The sequence below is a fragment of the Nannospalax galili genome, unplaced genomic scaffold (genome assembly GCF_000622305.1).
Source record: "Nannospalax galili isolate Female #2095 unplaced genomic scaffold, S.galili_v1.0 scaffold88, whole genome shotgun sequence".
In the NCBI taxonomy this organism is placed as follows: Eukaryota; Metazoa; Chordata; class Mammalia; order Rodentia; family Spalacidae; genus Nannospalax; species Nannospalax galili.
The window spans coordinates 178,778-201,881 of NW_008358908.1; the positions used below are offsets into that span (position 1 = coordinate 178,778).

Below are 23,104 nucleotides of genomic sequence, written 5' to 3' on the forward strand. Positions count from 1 at the left end.
GGATCTCCCTGTAGCCCCAGCTGGCCTGGAACTTGCTATGTAGACCAGGCTTGCCTTGAACTCACAGAGATTTGCCTGACTCTGCCTCTGAGTGCTGGGACTAAAGGCATGCACGACCACGCCTGGCCAGAGAATGATAATTTACACTGCCAAGTTCTTAGTGCTTTCACCGAAGTCAACTAAGGCTCTGATAGGACAAATTAAATAAGAGCAGAACTCAAAGCTGCTTTCAAGTCCCCCTGAAGATCCAACGGAGTACTGTCTTTAGCGGGCTGTCAGTGTGTATGAACTTACTCTTTTTCTCAGGATTGGGGGGGGGGATTCACTGGTGTGAATATCCACTCTGGCCCCTTCTCTGGGGTAAGGCTAGGTGCTTCCTATTCTTGTTAGTTACCAAAAGTTTTACTGCTCTTTCCAGGATTTGTTCCAAAAGAAGAACTCAGCACACAGTCTTCGGAGCCAGTATCCCAGGGAGATCCAAGTAAGTTAACTGACAACAAGAAAGCCATGGTGGTTTTGACATCAGATCTGCTCTCTCTTCTCTACCCACTCACTCCCACCCAAGCCTGCTTCTCTTCTACCCTGGATCTATTTATCTCCTCTCTTCTGTCACTTTGTTCTAAGGAGAAAGGAAAACTTTTGAAGGATTTAAAGTATGTGTGAGGGGGAGAAGATTAGGTTTTAAAAATATCACTATGGCAACAGGGTGAAGAAAGGGAAGGGATGCAGAGCTAGGGTCAATGAAAGGAATGGACAGACGGGTCAGCAGGGGTACCACGGAGGTGACAGTAGCCAGGGCTTGGATTTAGAAGTGGAAATGAGAGAATATGTAGATTCAAGAATAAAGAAAGGGAAGGCTCTATGGGGTTGGAGTAGGGTATAGAGATGGGACAGTTAACAATGACTTCAGCAGGCCTGGTGAGGTAAAAGCACTTGCCGCTGGACCTACAATGGTGGAAAGAGAGAACCAACTTCTGAAAATTGTCCTCTGACCTCCATACACATGCTATGGCATGTACACACACACACACACACACACACACACACACGTGTGTGTGTATGTAATTTTAAAAATTTTTAATGACTTGGGTATTATGGTAACTGGATAATGGTACTGTGGTGGGTAACACAAGATGGAACAGGTTTGGGGGCAGGAAGACTGTGTCTGTTATCTTCTCTAAGACATTCAGTCTAATAGCAAGATAGAATACTTGAATGTGATGGGACAGCTGAATCAGAAATTCAGGCTGGGTTGAAGGAGTCAAGAGGACAGTTGAGCATAGTTATTCTACCATTCTTTGTCAAATAAAAAAGGAATGTGAAATGGGTATTAAAATACATCAGAATAAATAAACTTAGAGTTGGAAGATGACTGGCTATGGCCCAAAGCTAAGACTATGAGACTGTAAGTGTATCGAGATAAAGTGGAATAAAAAGAAATCGAGGACTTGCAGCAGGTGAAGAACCTCGGAAGTGGAGGAGACACCTGGGTAAATAGCAAAGAGGGACCAGGGAGAAAAGAAAACCAGAAAGGTGCCCAAAGAAAGCACTTGCAAAGTCCCCTAGAAAATTGGCACCAGCCAGCCACCCGTGGGCTTTCTCACCTCCACTGCGTGTAAGAACCGTATGGAGACAAGTTTAAAATTAAAGATGCCCATCTTTTGCCTCATACCTATCATATCAGACCCTCCCCAGACTTGACTACTCCAAATGTGGTCTGAGGACCAATAGCATCAGCATGTTGTCCTAGGAGCTTGTAACAAACATAGACCCTGAGGCTCCACCCAGACCGACTGATTCTATGACTGAATCTACCAGTGACTCCTTGGTACATGAACTCTGAGAGTGACCCCAGGTATATTTGTGGAAGATGCACAGGCAGCTCTGACCTGTGTGTGGCTCTGATATCACCCAGAGTTAAGACATGCTGATCTGATGCATTAGACAACTCAAAGCACCAATCTATAGACTTGTACCGTGAAGAATGTACCACAGCAATTAAGGAAACTGATGGATTGATTCCTATAGGCACTGCACCTGGCCTTTCCTTTCTCATCCCCAACCTCTCCTGTGACCATAAATAAGCCACTTGTACTGAACATCTCATAACCTGATTCTACCCATTAGTGCTGATGTCATCTTCTGACCAGCAGGTTTTTATTTCTACATGAGAAGTCCATTGGGTCTTCGCCTATATATGCCATGCAATGGAAGCACTGAGTTTAAGACCTCTGGGGAGTTAGGGAGTGGGTTCTGCTCAGTGACAGAGTGCATGCCTAGCAAGTGTAAGGCCCGGCAGTTGATCCCCTGCCCTGAAAATAACAGTCCTGAGAAAGGGAACAAAGGTGACTATGTCTGCCGTTTACTATCAGGCCAGTGGGTGAAGAGACCTAAGTAGATAAACGCCTGGCCTAGAAATGAAAGTGTCAGCTGGGCATGGTGGTGCACACCTTTAATCCCAGCACTCAGGAGGCAGAGGCAGGAGGATTTCTGTGAGATCGAAGCCAGCCTGGTCTACCTGGGTCAGCTGGGGCTACAGGGAGACCCTGTCTAAAAAGACTAAAAAGAGAGAGAATGAATGTGTCATTCCTGAACATGGTTCAAGGTGTAAGAAATGAGAAAAATGTCCATGAACAATCAAAATAGAAACTACCCAGTCCATGACTTTTCTCACTGAAAATAAATGAATAGGGGGAAACCCCCTTTAGCCCTTACTCTTAAGTTTTACTTGAAGTTATTTTAAAAGACATACTGAACTAATCTGCTGACACCTGGAAGGAAAACCCCACTTCAGGAGTGCTTCTCAAACTTTACTGTGCACACGAACCACTTGGGGATCATATTTAAATGTAAATCTAATTCTGTAGGTTTGAGTGGATCCCAAGAGTCCACATTACCAGCAAACTGTAGGTGTTAGTGGGCGGAAAGCCCTGAAGACCATCACTGCCACCTGCTGGCAGTAACTCACACTGCAAGGCAAGACCTAGAACACCAGTTGTCCGTTTGGGTATCCCCCACAGGAGAAGCATTACAGCAAGCAATTCTGCCTGACTTTTGCTGGATAAAGCAGTTTTTCATGGAGTCTTTAAAATAAATTTGGATTTCATTTGTTTCCTGCAAGCATGATGGCAGAACGAGAGGCAGCAAAGGCCAGAGAAAGCCAGCAGGACAGGGAAGACTGGGAGGCACTGAAGGTCCAGTCTCTGCAGACCAGAGGAAAAAGCTCTAATATTTGCTAAAGAATGAGTCACAAACTAGATGGATCAGAGGCAGACAGACCAGAGAGAGGTCTCTGTGGTCTCCTGAAAACCAGCTCCTCTGGTTTCCATGGCCTCTACAACACATTCTCAAATACAGGCTTTTCTTGGTCTATTGATTCTGCATTTATTGATTTATCATCAATAAATGTTTATTACTTCTACTTAAAACTTTGTCAGTTCACATCCACTTGGTACTTTCTTCTTTAAAAAAAGATTTATTTGTATTTTATATGTATGAATTTTATTTGTATGCATGCTTTACCTGCATGTAAGTGCACCACAAGCACTCACAGAGGCTAGAAGAGGGCATCAGAGTCTCTGAAATTGGAGTTATGGACAGTTGTTAGCTGGCATGTGAGTGCTGGCAATCAAACTCAGATTTTCTGGAAAAGTAACCAGTGCTCTTAATCACTGAGTCATCTCTCCAGCCCTCCATTTAGTACTTTCAACAGCCTTTCATTGCCCATTGAGCTTCTGTTCATGGAGGATGGGCAACTCTAGCCCCAGGGAAGCCTGGCATTCCCTGTAGAAAACTTGGTGACCATGCACAGCCTCCACACACACAAGTGTCTGGGCAACTTTCCCCTGTCCACAAGGGGGCGCTAGCCCTCAGGTGTTCTTGGATGCTCCTTACTGTGTTTTTCTGTGGGCTGTTTTTGAAATATTCTTGTCTCTTAAAATTGTAATCATTCAGTAATTCATTCTTCATATTTTATTAATCATAAGACTATATGACTCCCAATAAGACCCTCAGATCATTAGTTTTATCATCCTGAGACAGTATCCTTGTAGAGGAGAGTAAAAACCCCTAACTTTGCTGGCCTGTGTAGCTTTGAAAGGTTGAAACCAGCCTTCAGCCTCACCATCCCTTTTCCTCTATCAAACCTCCTTACACAGTACTTCCCCCCTTACACGTCATTTTATTTTTCCACAGTGTCAGTTACCCAAGGTCAACCATGATCTGAAAATATTAAATGGAAAATTCCAGAAATAAATTATTCTTATGTTTTTAATAATTTTATTATAGTGCATTGTTAAAATTGCTCTGATTTGCTATTATTATTTTCTGACTGTGAATAACTTATGAATTAAACTTTATGGTTGATATGCACATATGGGAAAACAGAATTTATATATGGTTCAAGTCTATCTGGGGTTTCAGGCATCCTCTTTATGTTTTAGAACACAACCTCAGTGGACAAGGGAGGATTAGTATATTTGAAGAGGTCAGAAATCCTAACCCTGAATAACTTAACCTATTCTTTCACAGCTGAAGGGGGGAGGAATCAAACATAGTTATAAACAAATGCTGACATGTTATAGATACATATGACTCATTTCTTTGGTCACCTCACCCAAGGAAGTGCAAAAATATCGTATCTGTTTCTTATCCTACAGTTCCTGTCTTCCCCTTAGTGCTGGACTTTCAGATCCTTTCATACCTAACATGTCTCTAAAAACGGATGAGAATTAAATGACCATAAGTTCTTAATACTTAGTCTTGGTAAATTCCCACATCTAGGAGTCTGTACTTTGCGTGTGTGTGTGTGTGTGTCTTACCCACACATCTTTGCGCAGATGGGCTCACCTATGTGCATGTGTGTAGAGGCCAGAAAATGATGTCAGCAGTCCTGTTCTATTATTCTCTGTCTTGTTCCCTTGAGACAGTGTCTCTCACTGAATCTGGGACTCACTGCTTCAGCTAGACTGACTGGCCAGCAAGCCCCAGCAATTCTCCTAACTATGCCTCACACAGCACTGGTTTTATAGGCATGTGTATAGTGATGTCCAGATTTTTTTTTCTTACTAAGTTGCTGCTTTATTTGTTGCTGTGAAAATTAAGCTGATTTAATAGCTTCTAGACTTTTTTTTGGTTTATTTATTTTTATTTTATGTTTATGAGTGTTTTACCTGCATGTGTGTAAGTGTACCACATGTATGCAATGCCTGCAGAGGCCCAAGAGGGCATCAAATCCCCTAGAACTGGAGTTACAGGCCATTGTTAGCTACCGTAAAAGTGTTGGGAACCAAACTTGCACTCTAAGCTTTTAATGTGCATGCTGGGGATCCAAACTCAAGTCTTACCATCCTTACTTAGCAAGCACTCTTACCCACTGAGCCATCTCTTCAGCCTCTAGGAGACTGTACATCTGTGGTCTGAGCCTGGAAATCCATTTTGAGGATCTTTCCAAGCAAGACTGGAGTGTCGCTAGCTTCTGGTCTGCAGTGGCTGATCTAGAGAATTCTAAAACGGGTGTAGAAACAGGAACAAACCCAAATGTCCAGGATGCTGGTGCTCAGAAAAATACACCCCAAACATACCCTGCACCTTCTACTTTGCTTCCACCTGCTTGAGGCTGGTGGTGAAAGGAAACAAGATGCCTAGGTGTGGGCACTAAGGGACAGAATCACAGCATTTTCTCTATTCCTCAGACTGCAAAGTTGACTTGTCATTTTTAATTGATGGGAGCTCCAGCATCGGTAAACGTCGATTCCAAATCCAGAAGCAGTTCCTGGCTGACGTTGTCCAGGCTCTTGACATTGGCCCTGCAGGTCCGCTAATGGGTATTGTTCAGTATGGGTAAGTACAGCTTATGTTCTGAATCTGGTAGTCAAATGACACTGCACACCTAACTTCAAACCACAAATAATACCGTGTCCTGGAGCACAAATCCATCTCTTCCCTAACACAAATGTAAATGCACAAACAGAAACAACGCAGAGGTCACTGAAGAAACCTGAGCCTTCCCAAAGGGAAGGACAAGTTAATACAAGCCTGTGAGTAATGGTATTTTCATGCATGATTGATAGAGTAGTCGTTTGTAGAAATCAGAGATCTGTATGCAAGTCTTAATTCAGCTACCAGTAAACTGTCCTTGGGTTAGGCCTTTACCTCCCAATCACCAGTTGCTTTATCTCTAGACAAAGAAGCCTAAGTCCTCCTCAACGCTGACTATGAACACATTTGTTTGAGGGGCTGCACCCTGAGCTACAGCCTGCCCTCCTGGAGGCTCTGGTGCTGCACGTTGTATTTTCTGTTTCCTCCAGGTAATGCTGGGCTTCTGTCCTGTGCTGGCAAAGCTCACCCAGCAACAGGGATGCATTGGGGTGGAGAGAGGGGCTCCACCAGCCAGCCAAGTACTGAGGTGGCTCCAATCCATTTGCTTATTTCACTTAGGGTAGGAATTAAGGAACTGTAGTAGCATTTCAAGCTCAACTTCTTTTCGCTAATTTAGAACGATAAATCAATCTTATTTCAGATATGGATACATTTCTGCCTAAAACAGATGACAAATATGACAGATAACAATCAAAAGAAAAAAGTGCTAATTCTCATATCCATTCATATGTCTCAAACCAGTAGTGTTTTGATCAACAGCTATTAGGGGCAAGATAATTATCATGCTATCCACAAAGGGGCATTTGGTGCCTCATGATGCTCTTCCTCAATAATACCCGTGGGCTAGCCTTTGGACTTCAAAACCAATAGTCCTTGGTGCCTCTTATTCCTAAGCTGTAGCAACAGCTTGACCATTCATTCTTAAAAATAAATGTATCCATACCTGACAATGCTGTAGCACCTTCATGCATTTTCCAACTGGCAAACATCCCAAAGGCTACCTAGAGCCCCAATTTAGCTAAGGTTGTATGAATACATTAGCATATTCCAGTTTGAAACACCAGAAAAGTGAAAATGCTTTATTTTCCAAAGACTTTACAACATTTATATTTTTAGAATTAAATTCCAATAACATTTATTTTGGTCTTCTATTACTGTGAGGAAAAAATTAGTAGACTGGTTAATACACATTTATGAATCAATTATAAATAACCAATTACTGCAAATGTCGCTCTCAATGTCCTATTGTGAGGCTTCTTTACTTGAAATCAGTAAAATCTGGTTTTATTGCTATTGTTTTCTTGTTTTCAAACTGTCAACTCATGTTCATCCCTGTGTTACTTTTTAAGACGGCAAATGCAGAGCAGACTTTCCAATAAGAAGGAAATATAAATATTTTAGTGCCAGATGTCCCAAGTCAATTTTATTAAAAGGTTCAAAACTTGCTGTGTATTCTTGCATCAAATATAGCTGATTTAAAAGCCTGTGTGTACTGAAGTTTATGGTCTGGTATGAAAATAAGGTGATGAACATGTCAAGGCAAAAGAAAAATGGCCTAAGAATCGTGTCCTGTGGTGATGAGAATGGAGGTTAAAGAATTAATGCAGCCGGGAAGGAAAACCAGTGGAGAGTCCCCCTCCCCTGCCGTGGTTTGAATGTGTTCCAAACGTTCATGCACCTTCACTGTCAGTATTAGTGATGGGAGGGAAGAAATGTCAGAGGTGCTTAGGAACGGACTGATGTCGTAACTGAGGAAGTAGGTTAGTTACCAAGAAGGTGGGTTTGCTATGCAAATGACTCCTGCCCTCGCTGGTACTCTTGCCTCTCAAGCACTCTTGCCCTTCTCCCATCTGCCATAGGACGAGGTAGCGCAGGAACCCTCCCCAGAGTGCGCTTCTCAACCTTGAACGTCTCGACTTCCAGAACTACAAGAAATAAAATCGTTTTCCTGATAAACTACCCAATCTGTGGTATTCTGTTACAGCAACACAAAACAAACAGCCGGTCCTGTTTCTCGCTTTCGTTGTCCCAGTATGATCACCGTTTGCAGGAAAGCGTTTACCCCCATGCTTTCGCGCTTCACTTTCTAAACATTTCTGCTGTCTGCCTTTTCTCCATCCGGGGTCATATTAATTCCATTTAAAGCACTTAAGGGAAATGTGTGTCTTTTCTTCTGTTTTATGCTCACATAAACTAATCCATCTTCTTCACCTGGCCTGCTATAGGCTGGGGAGGAAGCCAATGCTGATAGGGAATCGGAATTCTGACCTTAGCTCTGCTGGGGGACCTTAAGCCAGTCACTTAACCTCTCCATGTAAGTGCCACCACCTGTAAAATATGGGGTCAGCTGATGATTTATTGGGGCTCTGCCAGCCTTGGCATTGTGTATTCAGTGACTGGCTCTGTATTTAGAAGATATCCAATAAATGAACGTTGGACTCACAGGCTAGCAAGTTGCCTCCCCTTCCTCCCAGCCCTCGGGCCCGATTAGGTGGGCTGATCCACGATGAAATGATGGGTTGCTGAGATTGACAGCCACAAAATAAATTGGAGAGTGGCTGATGAGGCTGAGGGGAGATGCGTTTATCCAGCTGAAATCGCTTTTGATTGCAGGCACAGTGCCCTCACCTTCTGGCTCCCCAATTCTTTCTGCTAAGCGGGTGTTAGTGCACATCGAGGAAGGGAATGAGCAGGAAAGTGGACATGACAGCGGCAGATCTGAGGCCTGTGATTCTGAAAAAGGAAGAGCTTGTCTGGTGGGAAACCAGATTTCTCTTACAGCATCCCGGATTCTCACAGATTCTGTTGCCTTCAGTGTGAGTCAAGAGTCTCTGGAGGAAGAGAATCAATAGGAAATATGATTAAGAGAAGGGATTGTTTGATTGGCTTACCCACTCAGTGCCTGAATAATCCCACAAAGGCTCCCTGCAGGCTGAACAGCTGAAGGAATTGGTAGTTGCTCAGTGCTGGGAGCTGTAGGCTCAGAATGAGAGCGGCCCATAGCACAGACCCCATCTGAGGCCAAGGGTCTGAAAGCCCCTGGAGCTGCTGGTTCAAGTCAAACACTGAAGAGGCTGGAGCCTGCTATCCAAGAACAACGGCAGTGCAGGAAAGGGCACCATTCAAGAAGTATGCGCCATCTTCTCTCTTCTACTTAAAAAAACATTAATTTAACTCCGGACGTGGTGGCACGTGCCTTTAAATCCCAGTCCTCCAAAGGCAGAAGCTGGTGGATCTCTGTGAGGTCGAGGCCAGCCCGGTACATATCATGACTTCCAGGCAGGCTGTGCCTAGGGCCACCCAGTCAAATGAAACAAAACAAAACGAAACAAAAAACATTTAAATTTACTTATGTGTGTGCATGAATGAGAGAATGTGTGGGCATGTGCATGCCACAGCACATGTGTGGTGGTCAGGGGACAACTTACAAGAATCAATTCTTGACTCTTCCATCATGTGGGTTCTAGGGATCAACCCAGGGTACCATGCATGCACAGTAAGCGTCTTTACCCATTGAGCCATCTCATTTCTGCTTTTCCATTCCATCTGGACCCCCAGCCTATCGAATGTCACATCCACATCCAGGGTGGAGCTTCCCCGTCAGTTTGCTGACCTACACACAAATCTTCACCCTGTCAGGACACACCCAGATAATGCTGTGCTAGATAGCCCTCAATCCAGTCAAATTGACCAACCAAATTTAACCACCCGACTCTCTGTACTTCCACATGGAATCACCCCTCTCTTGGAATCATGGCCTTTAGGCCTCAGTGAGCACCTGGTTTTACCTTGCAGTGGTAATAGTGGGATCTCCAGGCCCTATAAAGAAACACCCACCCTGTCAAGAACAGCCCTGAAGGAAGGTCAGAGGTTGAGAAGTCCTAGGGGAGACCGGGTGACTGAATTTCTCCACCTCTCAGGCTCCCACCTCTAGCACCACTTATTGCGGCTCCACACAGAGGAGTCTTTCCCTTGGAATTCCTCAGGACAGTTGAGTCAGAATTCAGAACTTTAGATTTAGAACCTAAAAGAATTAAATTAAGAATTTAAGAGACTCATACTAAATAGTTACAGGAAATTTAAAAAAAAAAAAAGAACCCATGGTCTGAATTCTCAAATGCAGCAGGTCAGCAGTCCTCTGCCAGACCCTTGGTTTCTGCTCCTCCAGTGCTCTGCTTTCTCTGGTTTGCTTCTTATCTGTGATCCAGGCCCAGAGAAGGTCTCAATCTCTGCAGTACTGGCATGTTCTGTCTCCCACATTCCCTACCTACAGGAACTCGTAATACTTGATCATGATGTCCTGTCAGCAACCACAGAATTCCTCCCACAATTATCACACGCCTCCAATATGAGAAGCGGCATTTGATACAGACCGAGAAATGCCCAGTGGATTTCCCAAGAACACCAGTAAAGTGCACAACCATGGGAAGAGGGCAAACACCAGTCAAATTAATCCTTCAAATGTCAAACAAAATTGACGTCAAAGAAAAGCTGTTGTTTGTTGGCCGGGAAAGCTGCTGATAATCAGTGCTTCCCACCAGCCTAAAGGCAGAGACGCTGCTGGAACACAAGTTTAAGGATCAACGTCCTGTCTTGCATATGCATTCTAAAGTTTAAATTATGTAACCAACAGATGTGTAATTGCACTTAATACCAAGAGAAATGCTAAAAAGATTAAAACACAGGCAGAGCAAGTCTCTGTTAGGTTAAATGGAGCAAACACAACAACTGTAAACAGTGCACAGCTTGCCTTGTAGCTACAGCCCAGATCCACAGGTGCTAAGTGCCCTCTAGCCTTCTGACTTCATTTCACCCCAATTCCAATATAAATGAAACAGATTTGCACATTGTGCTGGATAGCTTTAGTGCCAACTTGACACACCTGGGTTGAGGGAGCCTCAATTGGGGAATTACCTCTATTAGACTGGCCTGTGGCCATGTCTGAGAGGCATCTTCTTGATGAGTGATGTGGGAGGGCCCAGCCCATTGTGGGTGGTGCCACCCCTGGGCAGGTGGGCCTGTGTTGCATAAGAAAGCAGGCTGAGCAGGGGCCAGGAGAGCAAGCCAGTAAGCAGCGTTCCTCCATGGCCTGTGCTCCAGCTCCTGCTTCCAGGTTCCTGCCCTGAGTTCCTACCTTGGGCTCCCTTTCTTCCCCAAGTTGGTAGTGGTCAGAGTATTTTGTCACAGCAATGAAGAACAAACTAGGATACACATGTTCTCTTCAACTTCATCACCAATTCTAGGACATCAAAATAGGAAAAAATGGGTTTGGAATAAAGCAAAATGTTAGTTTTCTTCATTTATTTCTCCTTGGGTCTATGTCATTTGCCTCTGTTTGGGGATGGGCTACGAATCCAAATAGCCATCTCGGTGCACATTAGAATTAGTTGGGGAGCCCTTAAAACTCCTAACGCCCAAGTCAAACTTCAGTTAAATGAATCAGAATTTCTGATCCCCAGGTAATTCTCTCATGCAACCAGAGAGGGAAGGCATAACTATTTCCACAGTCCTATGCTGTCCTCAGGTTACTAGACCCACCTGCCTCTTCCCAGATGACCAGTCACAGCACTGCAAGGCTCCATCCCCTTCCTCCTTCAGTCTTTCTCTTCCTTTCTCTGGACCTCTTTTTTTAAGATTTATTTTTAATTGTACATATGCATGGGTGACAGTATGGAAGTATGTGCATGTGAGTGCAGTTGCTCTCAGATGCCAGAAGAGGGCACCAGGTCCCCTGGAGCTGGAATCATAGGCTGTTGAGAGCCACCAGACATGGGTGCTGGGAACTGAGCTTCGATCCTCTGCAAGAGCAGTGCACACTCTTAACTGCTGAGCCATTTTCAACACATCTCCCTTCTCTAGACTTATTTATTCTCCTCCCTTCCTTGTCTCTGGTAACCTCATTTCTGACTTCTAGATTCTTAAAGCATCCACTAAGACATTGCTACTCAAAGTGTGATCTGCAGTATCGCCTGGGAGGCTGTTAGAACTATGGGACTCTGACCTCACTTTGGCTGTGCATTATGAGAATCTACATTTTGACATGACCCAAGGTAATCTGAGGACTATGAGCTTGGGAAGTTCTGTTCCAAGACATCCCAGTACTTATCTGTAGTGTGATTACAGATCAGCAGATGGTGAGCTGGTTGCTTCAGGAGAGACTCAGGGATCAGCAGATGGAATGTTCCATTTCCTCCAGCAGGGAGAGGTTGACACAGGTTTATTTTCTACTCTTCGGAAAATACTGCTCTTATTACAAAAAAAAAAAAAAAAAAAAAAAATCATCTAAAAACTCAATTCTAGAAGATCCTATTCCTCCTTCCCTGATGTTAAGAAATATGCAAAAGTCCAGAGTCCATTAGTAAGGGTTATTGTACAAAGTCCCCTAGCAGGTTGACCCAAGTCACTGCACCTGGCTGTTCTAATGAAGATTACAGCTGTTGAGGGGCTAGGGCAAGAATCATTTTCAGTCTGAACCCTCAAGGGACGAGTCTGCCACCACTGCCACCCCCTGAAGCCAGCAGTATGTCCTCTGGAACTTCTTTCTGGTCTCACAGACATACTTCATTGTATTGACTAAGTCCACAGATCCCAGTTCCAGTCCACAATGAAGACTGAATGGCTAAACATCAATTGTTTTAGAGTAACCTACAGGTGCTGCCTAGTCAGAGGAACAGTTTTGAAAGGTTCTTGATGGAGGGAATGTGATTATTAATATTTCTCTACTGACAAAAAATTCTTTGGAGAGGTTCATTCTGTGTGCTTAAAGTATTATGGGATAGACCATTAGACTCTAGGACTTTAACAAACCCTCCAAAATCCAGGGCTTTCTGACCTCCTCTGACAAAGAATCACTAGATACATCCTGATATTTTTTTTTTAAAAAAGCCCCAGACCAGCATCTGATTTTCTTCTGGAAGAGACCAAGTAACCTACAGCATTTAATGAGTGCCTCTGGTGAGTTTTACCATCGAGGAGATGTGGATACATGTCTGCCCATCCCACCTCTCAGCCCTCTGACCCCAACCTTTCCTAGGAACCACCTGTACCCACCTCTGCCGGGTGGCCTTGCTTCCCAAGCCCTCTCCTAGCAGCCATTGCTATAGTACAAACTATCCCTTTCTATGCACAGCAAACTTCTTAGCTCTATATAATTTCTTTTCACGAATCCTAGTTCTTTTTCCAAACATAGAACAATTTTATGTTTTCTCCTTGAACTGTAAACCTCTTTGTTTATTTTCTTATTTTCAAAGAAATCTCTGACCCTGCTAAGGGAGAAATTGTGGTTTTCTTTCATGAGAACTTGTAATAATATTACAAATTCGAAGACTGCTTACACACAAAAAATAGGGGTATAATCTTTTGAATTTTAAAAAGTCTCTGCTTTCTGTTTCTGTAATAAAATACCTGGGTGTTCTTGTTTTATAAGGAAAAACATTTTATTTAGCTCACATTTCCAGAGATTTGAGAGTATGTCACTAGTTTTTGTCTAACTCTGGTGAGGAGCAGACAGGGTTGGAGGGTGTTAACATGTGGCAGGAGCTTCAGTGCAGTGAGGCAGGGTTGCATATGAGACACATTATGCAAGGTCCCAGGCATCTTCATAACAGCCACTCTTGAGGAAACTAATTCAGCCCCACAAGGCCTGCATTAATTCCTTCCAGAGATGGGTCTCTCATAACTTAGCTACCTGCCACTAGGGACAAGTCTGCCACCTACCTGTCTTAAAGATTCTACCCTGTCAACACCATCAACTTAAAAACCAAGCCCCCAATATGTGAGCTACTGGTGACAGACCACATCCAAATCCTGGCAGTTCAGTGTCTGAAAAATAACCATGTGACTATCTCAGGTCACCAGCCTTTCCATTCTAGAAAAGAGGAAATGTGCCCATGTCTTTCCTTGCACACTCTGGTCTGAAGAGCTGGCATAGTTTAGGGTTAACGTCTCCTCCATTCCTGTGATTTAATAAGAATGAAATTTAATAAGCATTTATTAAGTTTTTGCCATGTACTAAGCCATTCTGCACTGTACCATTCGCAAGAGATATTGATGTAAATTTCATCTAAGTGGTCTGATTACCTATTCCTGTAAGACCTTTATTGCATGAGTTCCATGCCTTTGCCCATAATCATAATAGTCATCAATTTAGCTATTGTAAAGGGTTTCAGCGGTTCCCTGATCCAGCTTTTTAATCCACTAAGATAAATAAATCAATGTGATAGAGGTGCTTTTCTTTAGGACTTCACAATCTAGTTAGGGAGGCAATTTTTTTTAAGAAATGGCATTAAATAAAATTAAAAGCACCTTTTCATTAAGTGTATGAATAGCTCGACTGTGTGCCTCTAAAGATGTATTGTGTATATCCATGATGTAATACAGGCAGGTTGTGATTGGTGTGGAGCGCAGAGGCAGAGTGTTGTGCATGGAGCTGGAGCTTGAGAAGAAAGAGGCTGGGCTTTCTTTCCCTGAAGAATTCACCAGTTACTCATTCCCTCTTGAGTGCTCAGCATTGGGGATCAAAAGTCAGGAGGGGCACTGCTGTCCACCAGATTACATACAGTTCATCCCCAGGATTTGTACATCTACTTATCTGCGATAAAATGCACCTTCATTTGCAATGCCAAATTTGTAACTTGAAGCCCTTTCAGTGCACTGAGGTGGAAAACAAAATTACTTTCCTGACTAAAAGTGGCTGAACAAGGTGACACTCAGCCTTGCTGTTTCAGCTCTTTCCAAGAGTCAGTCACAGTCAGTGCAATGCTATCTTCTGTGTATTTCTGTGCTTTGCTTTGCTTGCTGCACTATTTTAAAAGTCCCCACTCTCCAGTAGAGCCTAGTTGCTGTCTAGCATTCTAAGAAGGCTAAAGTATAGAACACCTGTGCTAGGCTAGCACACGCAGTCGTGAGATACGGTACTGTTGGTTGTGATCTCAACATTCATGAATCAATACTTTGGTGCATTTGGGAAAATGAGAGGAAGTTTGCTGACCTGGATGTGAATGTCTCCAGACACTAAAGGAACATCCCCAGTGTATGAGGAAAGTATGGAATAGACGGAAAAGAGGTTAACTTATGGATTCATGAGATGACCGGTGATTAAAAACAAACAGAAGAGCTGGGGTGGAGCTCAGTTGGGAGGACGCTTCCTCTAGTTGCATCTCTGTCACTGTGATAAAGCACCTGACAAAAGGCAGCTTAGGGGAGAATGGTTTTATTTGAGCTCACAGCTCTAGGGACAGTCCACTATTGTGGAAAAGTCAAGGCAGGAACTCAAGACAGCCAGTCCCATCACATCCAAGGGCAGAGAGAGCAAATGCATGCCTAGCCTAGTTCTCGGTAGCTTTCTGTACCCTAATATAGTCCAGGACCCCATTCCGAGAATGGGCGGCTCACTTTCAGGCTGGGTCTTCCTTCCCATATCAGTATAGGTGATCAAGACAATCCCCCCACAGACATGCCCACAGGCCAATCTGGTCTAGATAGTCCTTCTTTGAATGCTTTTCCCAGTGATTCTAGGTTGTGTCAAGTTGACAGAACTAATAGTACTTGTATAGCACTGTGATTCAATCTCCACACCAAGAAGAAAAACATAGGCTCACAGGCAGCGTTGTTGTGATACTAAAAGTCAAAGAAATTGAAGTCACCCAGAAAATGTCAGACACTTCTCAGCTGATGTTTTATTTGTTTAAAGAACACTACAAAAAATATTTGTAAGAAACATATTAAACTTGGTGTGTTCAAAGATAAACATGCATAAAATGAGGTCATGTTTTGATGTGTTGATGAAAACACTGTGACCAGCTGTTCACAGGCCCCAAACCCTGTGTTTCCATGAGCTTATCCCTCATTTGCTACCCATAAGAAAGGGCCTCAACTGTACAGAGAACATGGGAATGAGGCAGGTAATCAGCAAGCACTCCTCAGAGATGAGCACTGACAGAGCCACCTTAATGATCAATATCGTGATCATTAAGAACATGGTGAAAGGCACCAAGGATCCGAGTGTAACTGATTATGACTAGTAATAATCAGATACATACAGATTAGAGATGCATGTGCCAACATCTCAATGTTAGCAAAAACAAGGAGTCTTTCTGTAAGAAACAGTATATTTTAAAATGAAATAGAGATCTTTTTTAAAGGTTAAAAACTCATTCAATTTTATGTCTCATAGGCCTTATACTAAGTTCAATATTGTATAACTGTATTAATTCAACAGCAAACCTAAAAATTTTATAGCCACTTTTGAAAGAGCTGTATCTCTTCTCTGGAAACTGTTATTGAGCATATTGAAGCTGTAATGATATGCTTCTTCTAAAAAATAAAAATAAAAAATAATATTAAAAAAGAACATGGTGAAAACAAGTAGGTGGCCAAGATCCATGTAGGATACACGTATTTTCAAAAGTTTTAAAAGGAAAGTTTATATTTCTGTTTTTTTAATGATTTAATTAGTTATTATTTCTTCACAATCATCAGACACAGCAGACACAGGAAATCTTAAAAAGTGCAAAAATCTAGCTCATAAGTCACTTTCAAACACAATTTAACTTTTATAAATTTAAATTTATACAATTATGTAATGCTATAGTTTATTTGGTAGACAATTCCATGTATCTTATTGCCACTATCAATTTTATTTTGTAGCAAGTAAATTTTTAATTTATTACTTTTACTTTATGTGTATGTGTGTATTGCCTGCATGTGGGTAGGCGCACCCTTGTTGTGCAATGCCCATGGAGGTCAGAAGAGGTTGGATCCAACCTCTTCTGACCTCCATGGGAGTTACAGACAGTTGTTAGCTGCCATGTGGGTGCTGGGATTCAAACCTGGGTCTTCTACAAGAACAACCAATATTCTTAACTGCTGAGCCATCTCTCCAGACCTAGCAAATAAATGTTTGTATTCCAACCCACCATTTCTAAGCTCAAAAACACTGCCTAATCCTTGGTCGTGAAGGGAAAGATCCAGACTGGGATGCTGGACCTTCTGCAGTTTGCAAACTCTCTTTAGAAAAAATACAATCCAGGTGTAATGATGTGTGCCTGTAACCAGGATCGTTGTTGTGGGAGGCTGAGGCAAGAGGATATCTTAATCCAGGAAGTCCAGAATGGTGGAGGCAACATAGTGAGAACCCATCTGAAAAAAAAAAAAGAAGAAAAGAAATAAGAAGGAAGGAGAGAGGGAGGGAGGGAGGAGGGGAGGGAGGAAGGAAGAAAAAAGGGAAGGAAAAGAAATGGAAAAAAACCACAGCATCACAAATACAAAATTGGGCACTGGGCCCCCTAGAGGCAAATTAGCTCCCTAGTTAATACTACCCTGGGCTCAGGGAGACCAGATGGGAAACTATGGCAGTTGTATTAGTCAGATTTCCATCCTTGTGACAAAATCCCTGAGAAAAACAACTTGAAGAAAGGTTTATTTCATCTCATGGTTTCAGAGGTTTTGACCTTGTCATTATAGGCCTGAGGCAAAGCTGAACTCACTGTGGAGAATGCATAATGGAGCAAAGATGTTCACTTCCTGGTGGCCAAAGGTGGGGGACTGGGACAAAATACAGCCTTCAAAGGCATACTCCCAATGACCTCGTTCCTCTAAGTAGGCCCCACTGCCTCAAGTTTCCACTACCTCTTAGTAGAGCCGTGAATGAGAACCAGTCCTTCAACACATAACCCCGAGAGAGTCCCAGATCGAAATGGTGACCTTGGTAGTTCAGTAAGGAGGTGAAAGTCCAGAGTTGGGACTAGAACACATGGGAGAGATAGGAGAGACATGCCCAAGATAGGTGTACATTTATAGATGTAGCGTTTTGTCTGGAGAATGTCAACTGCTGGATGACTCACTCTGTGAGTCAAGAGGAAGTACAGAAGAGATGGGGCTGGGAAGAGCAGATTGGGAGGGTAAATGACCTCAGCTTTGAAACTGTCAGGCCAGATGGAAAATCGTGGAACCCACTGTATGTATATTTGGGGCTCAGGAGAAAGAAGTGTGCACTAGACAGCTGTCGACCACTGAGAAGACACACGGGATGGAGACTGACTGCACCCCAGGGAACACCAGAAGTAGAGCTGCTTAGAAATGGAACAAGAAATAATTATTTCTTCAGTACTGTTCATTGAGGGTCTCTGTGTGCCATGCACCATGTGATATGTTGTGGGCTAGAGAAAGCTGAGTCAGCATGTTGTCAGCTGGGGCCGAGGGTGAGGGAAGGGAAAGGCACAAAAATAGAAAAGTGGGAAACACTGCTCAATATTTCACTAGAATTAGGAAATCCTAAAAACAAACAAATAAGTAAGTAAATGATTAATTAAATCGTGAATGCTTTGAAAACCGAAATATGAAGTGTAGCAGTAGAATTAGTACATCTGGTTACCATGATAACACAAGCCAATCTTTGAAGAAAAGCTCTCACAATTCTGGAGGTTCAAGGTCAGAGCACTAGCACCGGCTGGAGTCTGAAAGGACCCCTTGACAGATGACAGGAGCACATGGCAGTGAGATGTGCCCTTGACAGTCAGTATGCCAGAGGGCAATACAAGGCTCAGCCTTGCTCTTGTACAACCCCCAAGAGCTCGGGGTCCCACCACAATCACATAAACCTTCCAAGGGCTGTTCCCACAGTGATCTCAGCATGTTTCACCAGGCCTCCACTCTTAAAGGTCTCACCACCTCTCAGCCCTACCACACTAGAGACCAGCTTCCCAATATATGAACTCAAACAATTTCCAAAACCACCACAAGGAAATTGTGGTAATATTTATTATTTATTTATTTATGCTGGGGATCAAATCTAGAGCCTAACACATACTAAGCAGACATGAGCCATATCTCATCCCTGTTTTAATGTAATTAAATTGTTATTGTTATTGTTAGTTTGGTACTGAGGATCAACCCCTTGCACCTGTAAGCACATGCTATACCACTGATCTCCATCCAGAGCCCCCTGATGAGTTTTGAGCAGAGCAGTTTTACACTCAGCACTGAAACAGAACAGAGGGACAGTCCTCTGGCAGATGCTACTGCTGGCACTGTGGCAACTAATAGAATTTCATAACCAAATCAGGAATAGACGTTACGGCTGTAGAACTGCTGGGCCATGATGGACAGGAACCTAGGGGTTATATGAGTAAGTGCAGGCTTTGAGGTCAGCGGCTAGAAGTGAAAACAGCACTCACTGAAAGTGAAACTGAAGGTGGCCGGCCCTCCAGTTTGCTGTCACCTGCCATTTCAGTAAGCACCCCTTTGGGGTATAACTCAGATCAGCACAAGACAGGGTAGACGGTGGGAAAATGGGGAAGGAAGAGGGCTAGGAAGAAGACAGAGAATTCCTCCGCTGTCTTCAGTCCTGGTGACTAGTTCCCTGGAGTCTCAAGGACATGTTAAGAGCCCTCTGATGGCCAGGTGTGGTGGCACATGCCTTTAGTCCCAGCACTTGGGGAGCAGAGGCAGGCAGATCTCTGTGAGTTCAAGGCCAGCCTAGTCTACCTAGTGAGTTCCAGGACAGCTGGGTTACAGCGAAACCCTGTCTCAAAAAGACAAAAAAAAAAAATGTCCTCTGATGAACACCTTAGCGTTCTCACCTGAAACTGCCCAAGCAGCTTCTAGAAATCCACTTCTGTTGTTTTATGGAAAAACTGCTTTCAAAAAGTCTCCTACCCCTTGAAGACTCAGTCCCACAGCCTGGACGTGCTCTGTGATTTGCAGGTCTCCTGGGCCAGAAACTAAGAATCCCGAGATGGCAGTAACAGATCGCTGAACAAGGTGTGGGCCCTTCTGACATATTCAGCCATGTGTGGGGACCTGTGCCTATTAGGCTGACTCTGGCTGTGGTTGAGTGAGTGCTGGCACCTCAGCTCACCCTCCTTGCTTCACTGTCATCCCCTGCACACCTCCTCATCCCTCCAGCACTCCCTCAGCACCTCTGTTTGGCAGCTCCCAGTCTGTTCTCATTCTTCCCCCAAGAGTGGAGATTCATCTCTAGAGAGGGACCCTTATTCTGTCTCACCAAAGGACCCACTCCAGCTCCAGCTCCTTGCCAGCTGTCTTTTTCGGCCTTCAGTAAGATAACACTGACCTTTGCTGAGATTTCAGTCATTGCAGCTGCTTGTGGATGCAACAGGATGAAACATGTACAGCAGTCCTCCCGGCACTGCTATCATAATCGATTCCAGTGCTAGGTGTTGCCCAAGGGGTGGCCGACAGCTGAGACTTTCTTCTTGAAAAGAGTCTGGGGAAGTTTTGGGACACTGAGCACCAATGGTACCCTTCTTTTTGCAGAGTCCCACTTGAGAACAGTCTTGTTCATTACCAATATTGTTGTTAAGATGATGTTTCTATCTCTGAGAGGAAGCTGAAACCCACAGAAGTTAGATGACTCCTCAAGAATTTGTAGCTAGCCTGACAGATTCAGGGAGTGAAGTTTTTAGTTGTATATCCAAGAATGACTCCAGTGGATGCTTCCAAACCAATGGTCACACCAATGGCCCTGGTTAAATGAAATGGATTACAAAACCAACCCAAAAGTCACGAATCTGGAAAAGGGCCTAGTAGAGATGGAGGAGGTGATGGGAACTGGAGGAAGATAAGAGAGGGTATGGGGTAATCCGAATACATAATATAGATGAATTCATGGATGAATTTTTCAAAATACAAACTAATCAATAAAAAAACAAAGTCTGGCTGGGTGTGGTGGCACATGCCTTTAATCCTAGCACTAGGGAGGCAGAGGCAGGTGGATCTCTGCTAGATTGAGGCCAGCCTGGTCTATGTAGTGAGTTCCAGGCCAGCTGGGGCTACAGAGACACTCATAAATAAATAAATAAATAAATAAATAAATAAATAAAAGTTTGTTACTGAATAAAGAAATTAAAAGGAATTTTTCTCCCTGCTCTAAGAAGAAGAAAAAAGATTGCACAGCTAGGACACAGCAAGAGTAGAGCACAAGACTTCCAAGCCCCAAACAGCCTGCTGTCCCTACATCCATGGAGGACCTGAGCCTCCTTCTCATCACCCTATTGACAGAGCAACACTTCATGAGCACGGCCTAAGGCTATGTCACAGCAGCTGTTTTATTTGTTTTAATAAATTTATATAAAAGGATCATCCATGATTTCTGTCTCCCCCCACCCCCACAAGGGAATAACTTTCTAGCTAACTTTTATTTCTTGTTCTGACTCTTTAGAGACAACCCTGCTACCCAGTTTAACCTCAAAACTCACATGAATTCACAAGATCTAAAGACAGCTATAGAGAAAATTACCCAGAGAGGAGGCCTTTCTAATGTAGGTATGTGACCTAGATTCAGATGATTCTACTTTGTTACCATGGTTTTCTTTCTACGTAGTTGTCTTATAACATTCTGTACTGGAGGAGAAAGGAAAAAGGATCCATCAAGAAATGACTCACCTCCTAAGGAATTATCGTGGATTTGGGTGCAAGAGTGTGCTACCTATTTGGTTCCCTACCTATTGAGTTCTTTGGGTTGGTGGGCTGCATTCCTCAGAAATAGCAGGACAGCTGTCATGACTACTTCGTGGTTGGCCTATAAGTCACCAACAAGTTAGCACTGGGTCTCTCAGGCCCCGGGGGAGTCTTGTTCCTATCACTGTGGTTGTAGTGATGACTGTGCCAAGAGAGGCATGTCCTGAGCTTGAAGATGAGTTTGCTGTGGTGCCTGGTGGGTATCACTAGAAGTCCAAGATCTAGTCCTCAGTGGGCAGCTCCAGAAACATTTGACCTGTTCAACCGGAGGCGACTGGACAGTTTCACACATGGACCATGCTCAAAGACAGGGAGGAAGGCTGATTGTATTTCAGGGAAACTTCCTACCATTGAAGTTCAAAGAAACCCAGATACACCATGGCTTGTGTGGAATAAAGCAGTAAGTAAAACTAACTTTCATGGAGCATCCTTGAAGTTTCAGAAAGTCTGATTAAGTATTCCTTCCCTCTCACATCCCCCTAGTAGCCAGAACATTAGTATCTGGCAAACACAGAATCTTTTATCTCAGTTCAATAGTAACTAAACACCTAGCCAACAATAGCTCTCCATGTCTGCAAATCCATATTACCCTCATCATAAGCATGATACAGTTGATTTCAGACTTGCTCCCAACTTATTACTTACATAAACAAAATTCCAATGAGAAAAACTTCAAAAGGTCCTGGACTCCCCTGATGAGGTCAGAGAGGTATCCTAAGCCTGTCAGCATACTTTTTTCAGTAGGTGGTATGTTTACACTGTGCCTCTGTATCATCCAGGAGTTAGAGAACATAATCACATAACTGACTGAAGCACACAGGGGTTAGTTCCATGCAGAGGTACAGAGCAGTCGAAGGAGCTCTCAGAGGTGACACCTCAACATGTCTTGCAGAATGAGGGCTTCCAAGTGAGCTACTACCTTTTCCAAGATCAGAAAACCCCTTTGCAAATTCTGCTGCCACAGCCTTAGCATGAACCTGCTTCAACCAGCTCCAGTACCATCCCCTACCTGCCCCATTCTTACCCACAAAAGAAATGCCACACCCCTACCACCTCCACAACATCAAAGCTAACAAACACAGTACCTCTAACAGTGCCACAGAAAAGCCAAATGCCCCACAGACTATAAGGAGAAAGGGCAGAAACAAAATCAGAGTCTTTGCCTCACTTTCATCTTCCAAATCTCATTGAAGTGCATCAGCTCAGGGAAGTAAGACAAAGCTGGAAGTGTAGACACGAGGGAGTATGGACCATGAAGATTTCAGATTTCCAGCCCCTTGTTTCCACATACACTGAAAGGTACATGGAATGTGTGCTGAGTACTGATTCACTAGGCTAGATAGGGTGAGGGTGGCCATCTTACAGCTTGTGTGTTCTGCTTCATATTATAGGCTTCATATTATGCTGGAGAGGACTGCTGGGTGCTTTGGGCCCTGAGTTCTCCGAAGCCATGCTTTTCCTTTCCTGGCTGTCTGTGAAGTCAGCTCACATGGATTCTCTAAGATAATCCAGCAATATTGTATGTAACCACTTAATGCTTCTATCTGACAGCTAAGAAAGCCAGTAGAGCCAGGGTGCAGGGAAACCTAGAGAGCGAGTGAAACACAATAGCCCTCAAGTCTAGATAAGGCAATTTTAACTGTTACTGAGACTGAGGGCTCATTTCAGAATCTCCTGGAGGCTGTAGCCTTTTATATGCGCATATACATGAAATCTCCCTTCAGGGGACACGGACACACACACA

General features: G+C 43.6%; 1 protein-coding gene across 1 annotated transcript in view; it reads left to right on the forward strand.

The window, feature by feature from the left end:
* The window catches only part of Vit (vitrin), a 135,980-nt gene that overhangs the window by 104,337 nt on the left and 8,539 nt on the right, over positions 1-23,104 (forward strand). The window contains exons 10-12 of the mRNA XM_008822590.2: positions 419-481; positions 5,694-5,841; positions 21,062-21,165. Coding sequence (XP_008820812.1) covers positions 419-481; positions 5,694-5,841; positions 21,062-21,165 — 315 coding nt within the window. The remainder of the gene's footprint in view (positions 1-418; positions 482-5,693; positions 5,842-21,061; positions 21,166-23,104) is intronic.